Raw genomic sequence first — 21,690 nt, forward strand, 5'->3', positions numbered from 1 at the left:
AATTTTTATATAACTTATTTTTGTTATGTGAGGGTCTATATTACTAGTGGGAGACTAATAGATATTTTTATGTTTATTATCCCCCGCCGCGCGAAAGCGCGAAGCGGGGGATATAGTATTCACGACCGTCCGTACGTCCGTCCGTACGTCCCACCTGTTTATTGCCGCGATATCTCAAGAACTAAACACTGGATTGTCTTCATATTTGGAACTATGGTGTATATACAGACTCCGCAGACACCAGTCGGTTTTGGTGACCTTGATCCCATTTTCAAGGTCACAGCAGACAAATCTGCTTTTAGAGTTGGAAAACGGTGTTGCCGCGATATCTCAAGAACTAAACACTGGATTGTCTTCATATTTGGAATTATGGTGTATATACAGACTCCGCAGACACCAGTCGGTTTTGGTGACCTTGATCCCATTTTCAAGGTCACAGCAGACAAATCTGCTTTTGGAGTTGGAAAACGGTGTTGCCGCGATATCTCAAGAACTAAACACTGGATTGTCTTCATATTTGGAACTATGGTGTATATACAGACTCCGCAGACACCAGTCGGTTTTGGTGACCTTGATCCCATTTTAAAGGTCACAGCAGGCAAATCTGCTTTTGGAGTTGGAAAACGGTGTTGCCGCGATATCTCAAGAACTAAACACTGGATTGTCTTCATATTTGGAACTATGGTGTATATACAGACACCGCAGACACCAGTCGGTTTTGGTGACCTTGACCCCATTGTCAAGGTCACAGCAGGCAAATCTGCTTTTGGAGTTAGAAAACGGTGTTGCCGCGATATCTCAAGAACTAATCGCTGGATTGTCTTCATATTTGGAACTATAGTGTATATACAGACACCGCATACACCTGACAGATTTGGTGACCTTGACCCCATTTTCAAGGTCACAGCAGGCAAATCTGTTTTTGGAGTTGGAAAACGGTGTTGCCACAATATCTCAAGAACTAATCGCTGGATTGTCTTCATATTTGGTACTATGGTGTACAGGCGGGGGATATTTCGTCACTCTGTTTTATTTCTTGTACCTCCTGCTTTTCAGTAGTGGCCCAAAGACAATGAAGCATTACGTACATATATGTTTATGAGACAATTATTCAGTAGTGCCATCAAGTGTGTGATGTTGCTAACACTACTTCATGGAGTCAGTTGTCACTACTTATCTAGATTTGTTGATTGTTTTTTTTGTTGAGGAACATATAGTTCAAAAATACAATTGAACCCTATTTAACATAATAGCATAAAAACATGAAAAAAAGCATTTCTCACATAATGACTTAGTACGTAGTAGTGGTACTTAGGTGTTGGAAATGTTAATGATGCTGAGAGAGAACATTTTTGAAGACATGTAGACATAATATGGCATGTGAATCAGTTCAGTTTGTTTGATGTGGAAGAGAGATAACATTGTGTGTAAATACCAGCTAAATAAATAGAGCCACAATTGACACTGCAGATGTATGCGTGAAGACCTCATGACAGTCAACCCAGAGCAATGCAGTTTCTTTCGTAATGACAGTCTTACACATTTGTTATTGTCAATGTGAATGCAACCTTACTTCTAAAAGTTCATTATTGAGGAGGAGGATGCCTTTCCCCTTGCTGTGATATCTGAGGGTACAACTAGAGGTGTAACACACATCCTCACTTATGGCGAAATTGGTTATTCATACATCTCGCTGTTTGGCAGAAACTGTATGGAGAAAAACAATACAGTTTGCAGTTTCTTAGTATAACAGAGAGCCCAGCATGTATTTGTGGTTTATTTAAGAAATAAACGATGAGTGGGAGTTGTTTATCATACTGTCGTTTATTTCTTATATAAGATATCAACATTATGTACAGCCTCTTTAAGGATTATGATTATGGTAAAATGTACAAGTTTTAAAAATATTTACTTGTATTCTAATAATGATGACTCTGTCAATAGAATCCGACCACGGCAATGTCAGACAAGTCCATTTTATGCACAGGTGGATATTTCCTGCATATTCTCACAATCCTCACGTCGATTTCCTGTACTTTTTGTTATATCTCTCTTGCTTTTGGAAGCGTTCGTTCAGCCATCGTTTTTATCTGCATTGCCCAGCTACATCTGGACACTAGACACTGGACACTCCCCTCTCGGAAATAATGTCCAATATACGTCTTCATCAAGTTGCGAGCCATATTTGAGTCTCCAGAAGTGACATCATGATAAAACAATGTTTTATCGTGAAATAAACCATGCTTCATTCTTCATTGGTCTTTGCGTTTTATCGTGTAGCTATCTTATGTACAGTGTTAATGGTTGTCCGTCACTCAGGGTTTAACATATCATGCCTTGTATATGTTCCCACTTTCATTGCATTGATATCTTCCAGCTAGGTCAAACCTGAGATTTCTGAAGAGAGGCTGGCTGATATACAATGTTCCAGTTGGCCATTGTGTCAAGGTTTCTGGGATATGGAACATGTGTTGCCTGACCCACACACCTCTGACATACACAGTCTTCATACAACCCTGGCAGAGGTACAAACACAAGGAGGCCTGAGTGGGAAGGTGGTATGGTTCATCTCACAGTTAATTAGAAATATCTAAAAATTGCGTGTCAGTAATCACATGTTTGCTGATCAACTTGTGTGTGTGACGTTGTTGATCACAGTGACAGGCAGTCAACACAGGTCCCTCATCACTTGCACTTGGGTAACTCAGGCATAGCACTGGCACACTATCCTGAGCCAGTTTCCATAATGTAAAGGATATCCAAAGAGCTGGTAGAATTTCAAACCTTTTGGGTTGATATTCTAGTATGTTATCACTATTTAGGCCAGTAAACGTGATTGGTTAATTTGTATCCTTGTCTTTACACAGTCTGTAGTGTCTTCTGACACAGGCTGTAGTTGCTGTCTGACCCAGGCTGTAGTTGCTGTCTGACCCAGGCTGTAGTTGCTGTCTGACACAGGATGTAGATGCTGTCTGACACAGGATGTAGATGCTGTCTGACACAGGCTAGAGTTGTTGTCTGACCCAGGCTGTGGTTGCTGTCTGACACAGGCTGTGGTTGCTGTCTGACACAGGCTGTGGTTGCTGTCTGACCCAGGCTGTGGTTGCTGTCTGACACAGGCTGTGGTTGCTGTCTGACACAGGATGTAGTTGCTGTCTGACACAGGCTAGAGTTGTTGTCTGACCCAGGATGTGGTTGCTGTCTGACACAGGATGTGGTTGCTGTCTGACACAGGATGTAGTTGCTGTCTGACACAGGCTAGAGTTGTTGTCTGACACAGGCTAGAGTTGCTGTCTTAAACAGGCTGTAGTTGCTGTCTGACACAGGCTGTGGTTGCTGTCTGACACAGGATGTAGTTGCTGTCTTAAACAGGCTGTGGTTGCTGTCTGACACAGGCTGTGGTTGCTGTCTGACACAGGATGTAGTTGCTGTCTGACACAGGCTAGAGTTGTTGTCTGACACAGGCTAGAGTTGCTGTCTTAAACAGGCTGTAGTTGCTGTCTGACACAGGCTGTGGTTGCTGTCTGACACAGGATGTAGTTGCTGTCTTAAACAGGCTGTGGTTGCTGTCTGACACAGGCTGTAGTTGCTGTCTGACACAGGATGTAGTTGCTGTCTGACACAGGCTAGAGTTGTTGTCTGACACAGGCTAGAGTTGCTGTCTTAAACAGGCTGTAGTTGCTGTCTGACACAGGATGTAGATGCTGTCTGACACAAGCTAGAGTTGCTGTCTGACCCAGGCTGTAGGTGCTGTCTGACCCAGGCTGTAGTTGCTGTCTGACACAGGATGTAGATGCTGTCTGACACAGGCTGTGTGACACAAGCTGTAGTTGCTGTCAGACCCAGGATGTAGATGCTGTCTGAACCAGGCTGTAGTGACTGTTGTATGACACAGGCTGTAGTTGCTGACTAATGGAGGCTGTAGTTGCTGTCTGACCCAGGCTATAGTTACTGTCTGATGGAGGCTGTAGGTGCTGTCTGACACAGGATGTAGATGTTGTCTGACCCAGGCTGTGGTTGCTGTCTGACACAGGATGTAGTTGCTGTCTGACACAGGCTAGAGTTGTTGTCTGACACAGGCTAGAGTTGTTGTCTGACACAGGCTGTAGGTGCTGTCTGACACAGGCTAGAGTTGCTGTCTTAAACAGGCTGTAGTTGCTGTCTGACACAGGATGTAGATGCTGTCTGACACAGGCTAGAGTTGTTGTCTGACACAGGCTGTAGGTGCTGTCTAACACAGGCTAGAGTTGCTGTCTTAAACAGGCTGTAGTTGCTGTCTGACACAGGATGTAGATGCTGTCTGACACAGGCTAGAGTTGTTGTCTGACCCAGGCTGTAGTTGCTGTCTGACACAGGCTGTAGGTGCTGTCTGACCCAGGCTGTAGTTGCTGTCTGACACAGGATGTAGATGCTGTCTGACACAGGCTAGAGTTGTTGTCTGACACAGGCTGTAGGTGCTGTCTAACACAGGCTAGAGTTGCTGTCTTAAACAGGCTGTAGTTGCTGTCTGACACAGGATGTAGATGCTGTCTGACACAGGCTAGAGTTGTTGTCTGACCCAGGCTGTAGTTGCTGTCTGACACAGGCTGTAGGTGCTGTCTGACCCAGGCTGTAGTTGCTGTCTGACACAGGATGTAGATGCTGTCTGACACAGGCTATAGTTGCTGTCTGACACAGGCTGTGTGACACAAGCTGTAGTTGCTGTCAGACCCAGGATGTAGATGCTGTCTGAACCAGGCTGTAGTGACTGTTGTATGACACAGGCTGTAGTTGCTGACTAATGGAGGCTGTAGTTGCTGTCTGACCCAGGCTATAGTTGCTGTCTGATGGAGGCTGTAGTTGCTGTCTGACCCAGGCTGTAGTTGCTGTCTGACACAGGCTCTAGTGGCTGTCTGATGGAGGCTGAAGTTGCTTTCTGACCCAGGCTGTAGTGACTGTTGTATGACACAGGCTGTAGTTGCTGTCTGACCCAGGCTGTAGTTGCTGTCTGACCCAGGCTATAGTTGCTGTCTGACCCAGGCTGTAGTTACTGTTGAAAATCCCAGGCTGTAGTTGCTGTCTGACACAGGCTGTAGTTGCTGTCTGACCCAGGCTGTAGTTGCTGTCTGACACAGGCTGTAGTTGATGTCTGACACAGGCTGTAGTTGCTGTCTGATGGAGGCTCTAGTTGCAGTCTGACCCAGGCTGTAGTGACTGTTGTATAAAACAGGATGAGTTGCTGTCTGACACAGACTGTGGTTGCTGTCTGACACAGGCTATAGTTGCTGTCTGACCCAGGCTGTAGTTGCTGTATGACACAGGCTGTAGTTGATGTCTGACCCAGGCTGTAGTTGCTGTCTGACCCAGGCTGTAGTTGATGTCTGACACAGGCTGTAGTTTCTGTCTGACCCAGGCTTCAGTTGCTGTCTTAAACAGGCTGTAGTTGCTGTCTGACACAGGCCATAGTTGCTGTCTGACACAGGCTGTAGTGATTGTTGTATGACCCAGGCTGTAGTTGCTGTCTGACCCAGGCTGTAGTTGATGTCTTACACAGGCTGTAGTTGCTGTCTGACACAGGCTATAGTTGCTGTCTGACACAGGCTGTAGTTGCTGTCTGACCCAGGCTGTAGTGACTGTTGTATGACCCAGGCTGTAGTTGCTGTCTGACCCAGGCTGTAGTGACTGTTGTATGACACAGGCTGTAGTTGCTGTCTGACCCAGGCTGTCGTTGCTGTCTGACCCAGGCTGTAGTGACTGTTGTATGACACAGGCTGTAGTTGCTGTCTGACCCAGGCTGTAGTGACTGTTGTATGACACAGGCTGTAGTTGCTGTCTGACCCAGGCTGTAGTTGCTGTCTGACCCAGGCTGTAGTGACTGTTGTATGACACAGGCTGTAGTTGCTGTCTGACCCAGGCTGTAGTTGCTGTCTGACCCAGGCTGTAGTGACTGTTGTATGACACAGGCTGTAGTTGCTGCCTGACACAGACTATACTGGTTGTCCCTGCCAGCCACCAACACATCATGAAAGCAGCTCCTGGCCAACTGTCAACATCAGTTAAGCTTCTTTCATTCAGGACATGCAACTTCAACTGAACATTGTTTTGGCCTGTGTATGTGACCATGCAGTTGCAGCCTGTCAGGCTGATTGATGTTTGTGTGTGAGGGTCATGGTCAGGATGCCCTCATGGCAGATGAGGGGGATATGAGCGGCCTGGGATCAAGTGAGGCCTCTCAATCTAGTCTGGGTATGGTCAACACTGATTGGAAGCTGGTTAATTGGTGCTGACATCCATGAAATGGAGGCCATTAACGGCTTGTCACTATCAGTCAGTTAAGTGAAGTTATTTCGATAGAATCCAGATCAGCATCAAGCAGGGTCATGTATAAGAGGATGTACCTTGATGCAACCTGGATATGGATTTTGCCGTGAATTAGACTTGTTACTCCCAGGCTCTTTGGTCTTCAGCTCAACACATGAATATCTCATTACATATCATATCTGATTACTAAAGAATTCACCGTTATTTCTGCCATATTTCCAACTATGTGAACCACCAATTATTAACCTCCGCCTAAACAAAGTTTAGCTAGGGGTACAGAAACAGGCTCCATCCGCCTGGAGCATAACTAAAGGCTCAATATTTCGTCATTAAACTTTGTATACACATCAGGTATGCCTTTTGTTACTTCTGTATTTCTAAAGCAATAACATGTTGCAAAATAAAACACTCATTTCAACTTTAAACTTATAAAACATTCAATAGTATACAAATAATTACTCTTGATTAGGTCAATATGAGAAGAGAAGGACCCGAGGCCCCGAGGCCCCGACCCCCAAGGTGGCCAGACCACCGAAGGGATCAGTCCTTCGCATATTAACCTCTTCAAAAGAAATCATGTGTTTTGTTATCCTGAAATATTACATTTATGAAGCATTTAAACCATCCTCTGTTTCATTACAGTAACTTAGCTGTAAACCATAAAACCATGTAAATGTCAGTTTACCACAAGCCATTCAGCAGATGAGTGAATATTCATCGCATGACAGGTCAATACTGATCTGTTGACGGGTTAATGTTTCAGGTCACAGTCAGTAACGGGATTTGGGGGTCTACATTCAAATGTATTGTTGCATCACGTGATACGGATTAACCAGTGGAATGGCAAGATTCTTAATAGAGGTTTTAACAATTCTTGATGAAAGTTTGTAAGCACCTCAGATATCATACCTCCCTGTTGGAAGTCTAGGTTAAAACAGGTTCCCAGCTATCTGTGCTTGTTTTGTGAGGCCACTGGATCAGGTGGTGAGGCTTGGTGACTTGTTGACTTGTGTCACTGTGATTGTGCCCTGACAGAGAGGGATGTTCCTCATGGTGTACACTAACACTCGGAAAACATGTCATTTTGATGGAAACATACAACTACATATAAACTGAAAAGGCGCCCCAGTGAGATGGGAGATTCAGAACCTTGGGAAAAGCTAGATTTGCTTTATTTAGGACTGGCTATAGCATTACTGTAAGGGCTGGACGAAAGGGAAAATAATATCTATCAGGGACTGTGAGACAGACTACTCATAATGTGTTGATTGAAAAACAGAGTATCGTACGTCAATTCACGAACTGTTTTATATTGTTACTATTTCATATGGAATTACGATTTTGACTTTTGAAAACATATGTGACATGGCTTTGACCATTACTAATTCATGTCATGAGAATGTATAGGAAGTATATAAAGAATAGAGGGAATTATTTGGTTTAGTCTTATCAGTCAACAGTTTTGGTATGATGAGATATATGACTTAAATTATATGTACACACTTTTTGTGTTGATCTGTCATTTGTTTGGGCCATCTTTTAACTTCTTTAGGTACGACACAGCCAGGGTATCAAACTACCAACCTTCCACTCTCCAGGTAGATGCTCTATCCACTGGACCATGGATGAATATACTGGGCCACCTTACATGGTGATGGTTCGTGACACACTTCCGCCAGCTGTTACAACCTTGTGTCAGGCATTGCATCACACAAATATATTACCTAGGCCATGCTGTTCTTCTATGTTAAGTAGACAATCAGATGCTGGCGTAGAACATGTGATGTAGGCTGACCACGTACCGGTGCTGCTGGCGTAGAACGTGTAAGGTAGGCTGACCACGTACCGGTACTGCTGGTGTAGAACATGTGATGTAGGCTGACCATGTACCGGTACTGCTGGCGTAGAACACGTGATGTAGGCTGACCATGTACCGGTGCTGGTGGCGTAGAACACGTGATGTAGGCTGACCATGTACCAGTACTGCTGGCGTAGAACATGTGATGTAGGCTGACCATGTACCGGTACTGCTGGCGTAGAACATGTGATGTAGGCTGACCATGTACCGGTACTGCTGGCGTAGAACGTGTTAGGTAGGCTGACCATGTACCGGTACTGCTAGCGTAGAACGTGTTAGGTAGGCTGACCATTAACGGTACTGCTGGCATAGAACATGTGATGTAGGCTGACCATGTACCGGTACTGCTGGCGTAGAACGTGTTAGGTAGGCTGACCATGTACCGGTACTGCTGGCGTAGAACGTGTGAGGTAGGCTGACCATGTACCGGTACTGCTGGCGTAGAACGTGTGAGGTAGGCTGACCACGTACCGGTACTGCTGGCGTAGAACGTGTAAGGTAGGCTGACCATGTACCGGTACTGCTGGCGTAGAACGTGTTAGGTAGGCTGACCACGTACCGGTACTGCTGGCGTAGAACATGTGAGGTAGGCTGACCATGTACCGGTACTGCTGGCGTAGAACATGTGATGTAGGCTGACCATGTACCGGTACTGCTGGCGTAGAACATGTGAGGTAGGCTGACCATGTTCCGGTACTGCTGGCGTAGAACGTGTGAGGTAGGCTGACCATGTACCGGTACTGCTGGCGTAGAACGTGTAAGGTAGGCTGACCATGTACCGGTACTGCTGGCGAAGAACGTGTTAGGTAGGCTGACCACGTACCGGTACTGCTGGCGTAGAACGTGTTAGGTAGGCTGACCATGTACAGGTACTACTGGCGTAGAACATGTGAGGTAGGCTGACCATGTACAGGTACTGCTGGCGTAGAACATGTGAGGTAGGCTGACCATGTACCGGTACTGCTGGCGTAGAACGTGTTAGGTAGGCTGACCATGTACCGGTACTGCTGGCGTAGAACGTGTTAGGTAGGCTGACCATGTACCGGTACTGCTGGCGTAGAACATGTGAGGTAGGCTGACCTTGTACCGGTACTGCTGGCGTAGAACATGTGAGGTAGGCTGACCATGTACCGGTACTGCTGGCGTAGAACATGTGAGGTAGGCTGACCATGTACCGGTACTGTTTTGTTGGTCATCTACCCACTACAACCACACCTCAGTTAAAACGCTGATCATCTTTTACACTCATCAATTATTTGGACCCAAAAGGTAGCGCTGTAGCGAGGGATCACTGTACATGTATATATTTATATGTATAAATAAGTGATTTCGTCTGGTGTATGAGCATTAAATATACATGTCCAGACATTTGTGCTTGTCAAAACTCCTTGCTGCACACATGTATAACATGAATATGGGTATAGAGTTCTGGGGGTTGTGAAATATAAAGAGGATATTTGGCATTTCTTATAAAATGACATGTTTATATAATCAAGAGACCTGAGAAGTTGGAATATCCATGAGTGGGGCAGATCAATACATGAGATTAACAGGTCATTGACATAAATAGACGTGTGGTCCAGTTTATTGTGTAGTTTCTTCCTGATCTTGTTGATATTTCTCTGAAAACCACAGTGTCATTGAGGCAGAGCGAAAGTATAGTTGGGCATTAAGTGTTATGTTACTCAAGTGAAAAGTCACTTTTATAGTTTGAAACATATATAGTATATCCATAATAAACTACTTTATTGTTTATCATCATATTGAATTAACATAATTAATGAAGTCCTCAGTCACCACCATCAAGCGGGAAAGAATTATAAATTATTGTGTTTTATTGCAAGCTATTAGCCTGTAGTAACACTAAGACTGACTGCCATGTATGTCTCACCTAAGTTTTATTCAATGATGAATAATGCACCAATAGCTGATCGAGGAATGGCATCAGGTTGACAACTTACGTATGCATCCATGCAAGTCTTCACCAGCAGCCTGACATAGACTATAGACACAATGAAGCCATCAACTCCTAAATGTTAATGTAAATGTGTACCTGCAAGATGGAAGTATAATTTATCCCCTTATGTTTGGGGTAATGACATAGACTTTTGGGTAATGACAGAATATTTATTACAAAGACTTAATTACTGTGAGAGTCTAAGTGCCAGTGGTCAGAAGTCGGATGGAAGTGGTTCTGTGAGGACAACAGTTATAACATCTGTAATGGCCCACTTTGCATGTTCCCCTGAAACCAGGAAACATAATTAGGGCAAATTTGGACCAATGATCATAGGTTTCTGGCAAGCCCAAGTTACACAACTTTGTAAAATGATGCCTGTGCCCCCTTATTGCACTGCATGTATAGGAATGATATAGCGCTGTTTCAGTGGATGCATGTTTAGTAAGACATTTTTCCACTGTGGACAGAAGTGAAGAAACCTGAGGATTTATTAACTGTATGAAAACTGTCGATATCATGTCATACCAACATTATAAACTTATTGCGAAAATATATCTAAATATCCTGTCAGCTTTTTGCCACGGTGTTGCCCTTCAATGACAAAAGTCCTGGCCTTCCTCCGTGGTCTAGTGGTAGAGCCTCCGCCTGGAGAGCAGAAGGTTGGGGGTTCAATCTCCATACTACATCATACCAAAAGATGTTTAATGATGGAACTTGTTGTTACCCTGTCTGGCGCTCAGCATTAAGGGACTAAAACAAGCACTAGTGGGCTCGGAGTCAGTATACTATGTCTGAGTGGGATACTCATGTTAAACTGCACTATAAATTCAGCATTAGTACAGACTAGTACAAACATGCACGCACACGTGCATGCAACATCACAATATGAGTGCAATAATCTTGAACAAGACGTTAAACCCCATATCACCTCACCTCATAAGGGTCCTGGCATGTACTGACTGGTCAACACAGGGAGACCTTCTCTCTCTGTGATCCCAGCTTTACTCTGGCATGTACTGATGGTGCACAGTAGAGGCCTTCTCTCTCTGTGATCCCAGCTATACTCTGGCATGTACTGACTCGTTAACACAGGGAGGCCTTCTCTCTCTCTGATCCCAGCTATACTCCGGCATGTACTGATGGTGCACAGTAGAGGCCTTCTCTCTCTCTGATCCCAGCTATACTCCGGCATGTACTGATGGTGCACAGTAGAGGCCTTCTCTCTCTGTGATCCCAGCTATACTCCGGCATGTACTGACTCGTTAACACAGGGAGACCTTCTCTCTCTGTGATCCCAACTATACTCTGGCATTTACTGATGGTGCACAGTAGAGGCCTTCTCTCTCTGTGATCCCAGCTATACTCCGGCATGTACTGACTCGTTAACACAGGGAGACCTTCTCTCTCTGTGATCCCAGTTATACTCTGGCATTTACTGATGGTGCACAGTAGAGGCCTTCTCTCTCTGTGATCCCAGCTATACTCTGGCATGTACTGACTGGTCAACACAGGGAGGCCTTCTCTCTCTGTGGTCCCAACTATACTCTGGCATGTACTGACTGGTCAACACAGGGAGGCCTTCTCTCTCTGTGGTCCCAACTATACTCTGGCATCTACTGACTGGTCAACACAGGGAGGCCTTCTCTCTCTGTGGTCCCAACTATACTCTGGCATCTACTGACTGGTCAACACAGGGAGGCCTTCTTTCTCTGTGATCCCAGCTATACTCTGGCATTTACTGATGGTGCACAGTAGAGGCCTTCTCTCTCTGTGATCCCAGCTATACTCTGGCATGTACTGACTCGTTAACACAGGGAGGCCTTCTCTCTCTGTGATCCCAGCTATACTCTGGCATGTACTGATGGTGCACAGTAGAGGCCTTCTCTCTCTGTGGTCCCAACTATACTCTGGCATGTACTGACTGGTCAACACAGGGAGGCCTTCTCTCTCTGTGGTCCCAGTTATACTCTGGCATGTACTGACTGGTCAACACTTTGAGGCCTTCTCTCTCTCTCTCTATGATCCCAGCTATACGCTGGCATGTACTGACGATGCAGACACAGGGAGGCCTTCTTTCTCTGTGGTCCAAGCTGTACTCTGGCTAATCTGATTTAATGGCCGGGTGAGATTCACCAGAACTGTTGACTACTGTGAATGCAATGATGTATGATTTTGCTCATCAGTTTGTAGCCCGCACACACTGATAGGGCAGGGAAGCCTCTCAAATGCTTTCCCCTTTAGAGCCCAGGCTTAATACACAGCTGTAATGTTGTATCAGTCTAGTTATGTGAACAGAGAGCTTGTGTGTGTGTGAATGAAAAGAGCTTCATGATGAAAGGAACTGTATTGCAGCCACTAGTTTCAGTAATATAGTTTCGGCTGTACCAGTGATATTGTCTTCATATTCATCAAGGGGATGTCGGGTAGCCTAGTGGTTAAAGCGTTTGCTCGTCACGCCGAAGACCGAGGTTCGATTCCTGACATGGGTACAATGTGTGAAGCCCATTTCTTTTGTCCCCGCCGTGATATTGCTAGAATATTGCTAAAAGCGACGTGAAACCATACACACTCACTCATGTTCATCAAACATTTGTAATAGGTTTGTTCAGTGATAAATAGCTGTCTTTTGGTAAACTGCAGGGAAATAAATTAGTGTACTTGTATTTGTATAATTGTCTAAACTATGAGCCAAGGGATACAATGCAGTGTTTGCGTTGTTCTCCAAAATAATGGGTCCTATCTAGGGGGGGTTTAGGTGGTTAAAATCTTTAAGTGTCGGTTTTTTTTATGTATGTACACAAAACATCTTTGAATCTTCATAGATTAGCCACTTGACTCTTTCAACAGCTGTGACACCTGTGACACCGAGTTCCTGGGGACACTCATGTGATAGATGTAGCCAACATTTATCAAGGAAAATATTTGTTTGTACCATGCACCATGACTGTGGAATATATTTATTTTATGAAAACAACACCAATCTAGAAACATATACAAAAGCAAGTCTAGCCAGCTCTAGCTAGGAAATCAGCATAGGGGAAATTATTTATTTATTTTTAGAGTCGAGAAGGGTATTGTGTAATATGAAAATCATAAAATCCACTTACCTATTTCTTTTTTATTTTCATTGTTTACGTGATCAGAAAAGTATTTTAAAAATAATTGTCAATAGAATCTGTCATTACCAATTTCCCGATAACAGTGGCTGTCCGCTCAGTAACATGAAGAAATACGTCCATTTTCAGAGCTTCGAATTAGAAAGCTTATTTTTTCATCTACACAAAACCTCGCCCAGAGTCTTTTCGTAGCTGTAACATGCTTTCTTATCAATATATGCTACGAGGGTGGTGATTGGTCAAACCAGAGCACATGACCTAAGGCTGTCAATCAAATTACAGCAATGGTACCTGTGTAATGAATTTAAAATTTTGGTGAAAGGTTTTTGTTATTCTGAACGTTTCAAGCAGGAAACTCACGATCTATATTAAACACATGGAACTTCATGGATGTATCATGCTAGGTTAGGAGCTGTGACAAAGGTTTTTCAGGCATATTGGAAACATCGTATCCGAGCTGAGAAATCGAGGTGACGAAAGCCGAGATGACATTTGATTTACATTACACGCGATCACATGAAAAGATGGAAATAATAACTTAGCTGTAAGTTTGACAACTTATAGATACATTTTGGTTGATTTTATTTATTATTTTGTATACTATGTTTAAAGATTTGCAACAAAACGTCTTTATTTTGCTCTTGGACATTTTCAATCTGGACCCGTTGTCGAAGTGTGTGTCAGAGAATTTTACTTTCAATAACATCGAGGAAATAGTGATTTATTTTTAATCTATCGATAAAATATGATAAATTGAAATGGAATACGTATTTCAGACATTGTGAAATGTGATAGATTTAATAAATGAATGATATGACAGGTAGGTTCATAAAATTATATAGATCTACCCTCTCTTTTGATGTGACCCAGGCTTGGCCGGTCTACTGGCCTACTGTGTATTGGCTCTTTAAGCGAACTTTCTTGAAACCTATTTTTCTTTTGACAAAGTTTCGGCGATGCGATTTGGACCTTAGTCTTTGACATTGATAAAATACTGTTAACAAGGTCTGCGATTGGCTTCCGTTTCTATTTCCGCATAATGGAATGCCATTACGGACACAACATGGAAGAGAAACGTCATCAGATACCTCTCAGTTTCCCACATACACACGGAAATCTGGCTAGCGCCGGAACCCAGCGAATATTGGATACACATTATCACATGGGTTTGGGGAGCAAGAGAAACACGAAACAAAACAACAATAAGTTACGCGTTTTTCATTCTGAAAAAAGTTCACTTCACGCATAAGGGGACACGTGTATATTGTTTTTTTGCGTCCTGTTTTCAGTGCGTATTTTTGTATATGGGACGCCGTAAACACAAACACTGCAATGGATCCCCAGTATTGTTTCACAGGCATTTCTTAGAAGTTGACGGATGACAAAGTAGATAAAAATGTGTTTTGGATAACAACTTCTTTGTTATACTATAGTTGCGATGTTTTGGTATAGATTCTTGTACTATTGTCAAGTGAAACTGAATCTGTACCAAATGTATTTAAAAACATCACAATTTCAATATAAGAAAGAAGTTGTTACCCATAAACATTTTTGTCTATTTTAGGTCCCTAGTCATCTGTGCTGGACGTAAGAGGCAACATAACTGGGTGGTCAGGTTCCGTGACTTAGTTGACAATGTGACATTTTTAAAAAGATTGCAGAGATTGTTGCTCATAATATCAATCACTGATTTGTCTCGTCCAGACTCAATTATTTACAGGCTGCTGTCGTATGGCTGGAATATTGCTAGAGTGAGACACAAACATTGTGATGTATTCTGTGAAAGACATTGACCTCAGGGAGTGACCTTTGTGCCAGCAAACTGATTATCAATATTGTGTCATCCTGTCTGCGCCACTGGCCATAATTTATCTGTTGTGTTTGACAAAGAGGAGACCGTTGTACACTGGCTCTGGACAGAAACTCAAGTGTACCAACACTGGAGATCAGTTAACCTATATTGTGATGAAGCAATATGGACTGACGTACAGTAATCACTGTGTTTGTAGGTAAGTTGGTGACATGTGACAAATCTAGTTGCTCCACACTGTAGCTGGTGCATATAAAACACCATGTGCAGAGGTCCTTCTGTCCTCACCAGGTGATGGATGGCTACAGATTGTTATTGGGGTCAGTAGCAAATAGTGGCCAGAGGTTGCTGACCGTGTTACATCACCATCAAGTTGATCCACGGTGCAGGTCAACACACCTGCCAGGAGAAAGAAGGAATCATGTATATTTACTTGGAAAGTGAATTGGTAAATGACTTAGTTCAATAGGCTGTGTGAACTTCTAATAAGGCCCATGACCTTTATCGGACAATGTTATCCCAAGGGTAACTAAATCTACACATCAAGTTCGACATAAGTGCAGTGTTACGTCACTGATTACCAGATGTCCCCTCGGGCTAAGATTGAGATGTTGGCCGTGTTTGAGAAGTTGTGCCTGGGGCTGTGTGCTGCACCATACTTTTACCTGCTAAAACAGTCCATACTCTTGTGTGTAGACATCGCTTGTCATCACCAAAACAAATCAGGACATCACAATAGACACTTATTAATGCTGACCTCAGTGGCTTGGAGCTTTCCAATCCTTTATAGGTGTGTGCCTGAAGGCAGTCGGAAGTCTACGCAGGATATGCATACATTACACCTGTCAGCTAAGAAATGACGTTCATATTTTCATACATCACCCATGACAATTACTATCCTGTGGTAGGCACTAGACCTGTACCCCTGTCTTGGTTGACATCAGTGGAGGAGAGAGAGTGATTGTCCACTCTATTATCTGACAGTCACTGGACAACACAGGTATTCCACTCTTACCTGACAGTCGTCCAGCTTTCACGGCAGTCATACACTTTAACACAGGAGTACACTAGCAGCAACTACCATCATAATGAGAGACCATAGTGTTTGTAAGTATCCAGGGTGTGGTACCAGTGCCCCACACAATACACACATTGTGCATTGAGTGGTCTAAGCTAACCTGTAATTCAGAATCTGTGTTTCTTAAAAAAGACACTAATGTTTTTGAATGTCTGTTTTCATCAAACACTGCAAGAAGTTTCAATCATTCTTCACAATGCTTCTAATGCTTCTTGATGCCATTGTGTTTGTCTTGTGAGCCACTCACACATTGCCCTGCATTACTTCATCCTTGTCTGGTGGCAGGTTGGCTCTGTGTCTCAGCTACCTGCTGTATAGGAAGAGGTGCATACACCTCTCCATGTCAGGTCACACAGAGTTGGTTATTATCATTATTCTGTAACCTGTTTCTTTCAGTTGTGTTGTAAGACAGTAGACATCAGTGACCTATTTAGTTTTTCAGCATATGCATTGAATGATAGTATACTTATGTTTCCCAACAAGAGCCTTTTTCAAATCATATCAGTACATATCCACACAAGATCCGATATGTAACCTCGTTTTTGTTCATGATGCATACTTTGTATATAGCTTGGCCTTAGTTTGAGGACATTGTCCCTCTTTCTATGTAAAGATATATGGCTAGAGAATATTGGGGATAATAGCTTGATAGTTATAAATATACTGACATTTGCTTCAAAGACAAGACAAGGTTGGAAAATGATGGCGTCTCTACAAGAAATCATATGGCAGCCAATTTCCTCTGTACATAGCAGGAAGCCCGACACATGTAATGACCGTGAATTGTGTCCTCTGCCGGCTGGCATAGGCTACCTCCCTTCTGCCAAGGTGAAACCAATGACGCTGCCTGTCACACACAAATAAACCTGTCCTCATCTTTCCACCTCTCTGTCGCCTAAGTCAGAGTATTTGTCATGCCTGACAGTTCCGTCCTGCAGAGCATGTAGACTAACTGCTTGAGGCATCTCCTGCCCACTAGAATTAATTACACAGAGACCCCTAGGTTATGCAGTTCCTACAGGACCTAAACCTGTGTTGGAACTATGTTTAAAGTTTCTAATACAGTAATTAGACTCAATATGTCCATATTAGGGATATATCAGCAGCTTGAATGTACACTTGAGACCAGACATTTTGAGCCATGGCCTTCTATTGTATGAATAGTGATGGTGTAAAAAAAGAAGATCTTTTGATGTTTATAGTGAACCATGCTATTTTTGACAGGCCTCTCTGACAAACCAAAGCTGTGTGTTGTTTTTCTTGCAAATTAATGTACAGGGGTACCTTATTTCAAGACACTTTGATCTGCTTAAAGCAGACAGAATAAAATACATCTAACAAAATGTCAAGGATTTGGGGATTTAATCACATCTTGATAAAGAACCCAACAAAATCCAATCTAATGGAAATGTCAGTGAATGTTTTCCATGTGCTGAACATGTGTAATTAATGTGATGGGCAGTACTGCAGGTGAAAGAGAGACAATATGTTACATATCTCTTCAAGTAGAAGTGAAGTAAATTACATGTAGCAGGTTTGCTTTTCTGGGATGTAAATTTTTATAGTTCTTATTTGTTTTTCAGCATCCTACACAGGCAGCTCATCTGATGAAGAAGATATCAGTCCAAGAGAGAAACCTCAGGTAAGTAAACCCATTGGTTAAACTCATGTCTCAATTTGGGGTCATGAAACTATCATTTTTAAATGTAATATTTTGCCTTCTCACAACTTGGAAATGCCAAATATCTGACCCTTGTGAAATAATGTTGAAAGTCCCGTGCCCAGTTTGGAACTTACAAAATGAACATTTGGAACACATAATCAGTTATTTTCTAAGTGTTACATGCCTTCGTCATTGTGGACTCTTGTTTGATACAGTAGATACTAGCCTTAATATGTTTGGATTGATAGGGATTTCCTTCTGTAGAGATCATGTCCAGTGTCACTCAGAGAGAAATCTAGCAAATCATTAGAAGTAGGTCTGTTGTTTTCATGGCATTTAATTTTCAAATTTCCACAATGCTTGTAAGAGTGTGTCCAATTCAGTTATAAATCTGATCAGTTTGAGTGGACTGAATCACCAACATCTCTGAACCCAGACATGCAATCAATGAAAGCTGTAGCTCATCTTCCCGAGGCAAGCATGTCTGCTAGCCTATATCAAAGCCTTGTTTCTACCCTTGCCACATCAAGGCCACTTTTCTTGGCTCGACCCTGGCGCCACCTTGCATAAATCATAAGTTGTGCCCCTTGTAATGAAAACGTGATATCCAATCAGATCACTGTTCTTATCTTATATACCGGTAGCTTCACAAAGATGGCGACTACCATAGGCGACAACCTATCTGATCACATAACAAAAACATAGGCAATTGTTCGGGGGTTTAAAAAATGAAAAAGACATTTGTGTCAACAAAGACAGGCAGTGGTAAATCACTTTCATATGGAGGTGTACCAGTCATTGATGTTGATTTTGTGAAACATTTTCTTATTGGACTATCTATATGTACGATAGTCCAATCATATTTAGCACAGGAAAGTGGGCTTGATGTGGCAGGTGTGGAAACAAGACTTTGATAAAAAGGCTAGTGGACACTCTTGCCTCGGGAAGATGGCTGTAGCTGAATTTACAAGATGAATGGATAAATGAATTTGAAAAACCAATTCAGTACATATGAGTAGTTTTGATTAATCAGGGCTCGAAATTAACCGTATTTTGCGTGCCATCACACGCCTAAAATGAAAATGGCACGGCTAAATCATGATCTTCATGCCTCGATGGCACGCTTGGAAAATAGGAATTAATAACCTACCTTTGCCATATAAGGCATATTTTAATGATAAATATAAATCTCATCAGCAATTAATTAACTCTTTCAACACCGTAGGCCGGTTTTCCGGCCAAGAAGCATCGAGTCCCCAGACACCGTAGGCCGGTTAACCGGCCAAGCCATAGTCACGTCAAAATAGTATATATTTTTATGGACCTAGATCTACATGTAATATCATTCATTTATTAAATCTATCACATATCACAATGTCTGAAATACGTATTCCATTTCAATTCATCATTTTTTATCGATAAATTAAAAACTTATTCACTATTTCCCGCGATGACACACATTTCGACAACGGGTCCACATTGAACATGTCAAAGAGCAAAATAAAGACGTTTTAAACAAATCTTTAAATATATTATACAAAGTAATAAATAAAATCAACAAAAATATAGATTCTATCTAAAAGTAATCAAAATTACATCTAAGTTATTATTTCCATCCTTTCGTGCGATCGTGTGTAATGTAAGTCGAATGACATCTCGGCTTTCGTCGCCTTGAATTCTCGGCTCGGACACGATGTTTAATGTAAAAATATATGCATGAAAAATCTTTTGTCACAGCTCGTAACCTAGCACGATACATTCACGAAGTTCCGTATTTTTAATGTATATCGTAATTTCCTGCTTTAAGCGTTCAGAATAACACGATTTAACAAAAATCTTTCGCCAACTTCTAAAATTTATCAAACACAAGCTTGGTATCACAGCTGTAAATTGATTGGCTGCCTTATGTCACATGCTCAAAATTGACCTATCATGAAACTTGTAGCAGATTTCGGCAAGAAAGCGTCATTAGAAACCAATTTTAATCCAATACAATCTCTTGTTATAACTACGGAAAAAAACAGGCGATGTTACGAGCGTGTAGATGAAGGAATAAGCTTTCCAGCGATGTGTCATATGCCATTCTTCGACGAACGTGTTATTCAAACGAAGCCTCGAAAACAGGGGTATTTCTTCATGTTACTGAGCGGTCAGCCGCTGTTATCGGGAAATGGGTGATGACAGAAACTATTTATAATTCTATTTAAAATGATTTTTCAATTACGTAAACAATGAAAATAAAACAGAAATAGGTATATCTAAGTGGATTTTACTTCAGATGGGGCTTGTCTGTCACAGTCATTAAATGGAAGTCAGTAAAGAAAGTTTGTAACTCACTTTAACTTGAATAAATCGCTTACTATTAAGATCACAGATGTCTCACTTACTTACAATTACATGAATTTATTAACATTTTGATTGAACTACTGACCAGAGAGACACAAATAAACAACAAACACTTGAATGGTTGTTAAAAATTTTAATGCTGAAATGTAACAAATAATTGGCTGGGCACCCCATGATTTCCCAAGGCACAACTAAATTTTATACCTTGTGCCTTGTGGCACACTTGGCAAAAATTGCATTTCTAGCCCTGTTAATGCTTCGCACCCAGAAGGTGAAGGTAATATTCCAATTAACATTGATTCCGGGCACATGGAAGTAATTGGTAATGAAAGTACCTCTGATACAGTAAGGGAACATTTGTCAACCTACCTACCTTGGTATGCTTGACAAATATGTGATATATTTGCTCAACACTGAATACCATCTGGCCATGTGAAAAATGCTGTAAGGCTCCTGGTAGCATCTCCCCATTAACATTCTGAGGAAGAACAGATTTAAAGAACCATCATGTCATACAGGGTTAGAAACTAACAGTTTTTGTCCACTGGTCTTTATAATGATAACATATAGCAAAACCCTTAAAATGGGCCAATTTCTACTAGTCCTTAGGATACCTTTACTATTGGGCAGTTTGGTAAGGACTACAGGACTAGTGCCAATATCTAAAGCTGTCATAAGAGGTGACTGAAATGGAGATGAAATGGGAAAATGTATGGCCTGGTTGATTCTGTGCCATCATACCTGACTGGCTTGTCCATGGATGGTATCCCCCAATGCTTCGGCTGCCATGACACAGCTGTGATACAGTTTTTACCAGCTGCCATGACACAGCTGTGACACAATATTTACTGGCTGCCATGATACAGCTATGACACAATATTTACCAGGTGCTATGATACAGCTGTGACACAATATTTACCGGCTGCCATGATACAGCTGTGACACAATATTTACCGGATGCTCAGACACAATATCACTGGCTGCCAGGATACAGCTGTGACACAATATTACCGGGTGCCATGATACAGCTGCGACACAATTTGTACCGGGGGCTATGACACAGCTGTGATACAATATTGCCGGGTGTTATGATACAGCTGTGACACAATATTTACCGGCTGCCATGATACAGTTGTGACACAATATGTACCGGGTGCTCAGACACAATATTACCGGGTGTCATGATACAGATGTGACACAATATTACCGGGTGCCATGATACAGCTGTGACACAATATGTACCGGGTGCTCAGACACAATATTACCGGGTGTCATAATACAGATGTGACACAATATTACCGGGTGCCATGATACAGCTGTGACACATATTTTACAGGGTGCTATGACACAGCTGCGACACAATATTACCGACTGCCATGATATAGCTGTGACACAATATTTACCGGGTGTCATAACACAGCTGTGACACAATATTTACCGACTGCCATGACACAGCTGTGACACAATATTTACCGACTGCCATGACACAGCTGTGACACAATATTTACCGGCTGTCATGACACAGCTGTGACACAATATTTACCAGGTGTCATAACACA

General features: G+C 42.4%; 1 protein-coding gene across 6 annotated transcripts in view; it reads left to right on the forward strand.

Annotated features, from left to right (window-relative positions):
- LOC124117092 (adenosylhomocysteinase-like 1) overlaps positions 1 to 21,690 on the forward strand; it is a 121,659-nt gene that overhangs the window by 61,435 nt on the left and 38,534 nt on the right. For 5 of the 6 annotated variants that reach the window (XM_046478810.2, XM_046478809.2, XM_046478811.1 and 2 more), the window contains one exon: positions 17,706 to 17,764. In XM_046478810.2, the coding sequence (XP_046334766.1) occupies positions 17,706 to 17,764 (59 nt within the window). Of the gene's footprint in view, positions 1 to 15,951; positions 16,152 to 17,705; positions 17,765 to 21,690 lie in introns of those variants that run through there. The other variant, XM_046478812.2, reaches the window with a different exon arrangement.

Source organism: Haliotis rufescens, unplaced genomic scaffold (genome assembly GCF_023055435.1).
Source record: "Haliotis rufescens isolate VD_foot unplaced genomic scaffold, xgHalRufe1.0.p SCAF_22, whole genome shotgun sequence".
In the NCBI taxonomy this organism is placed as follows: Eukaryota; Metazoa; Mollusca; class Gastropoda; order Lepetellida; family Haliotidae; genus Haliotis; species Haliotis rufescens.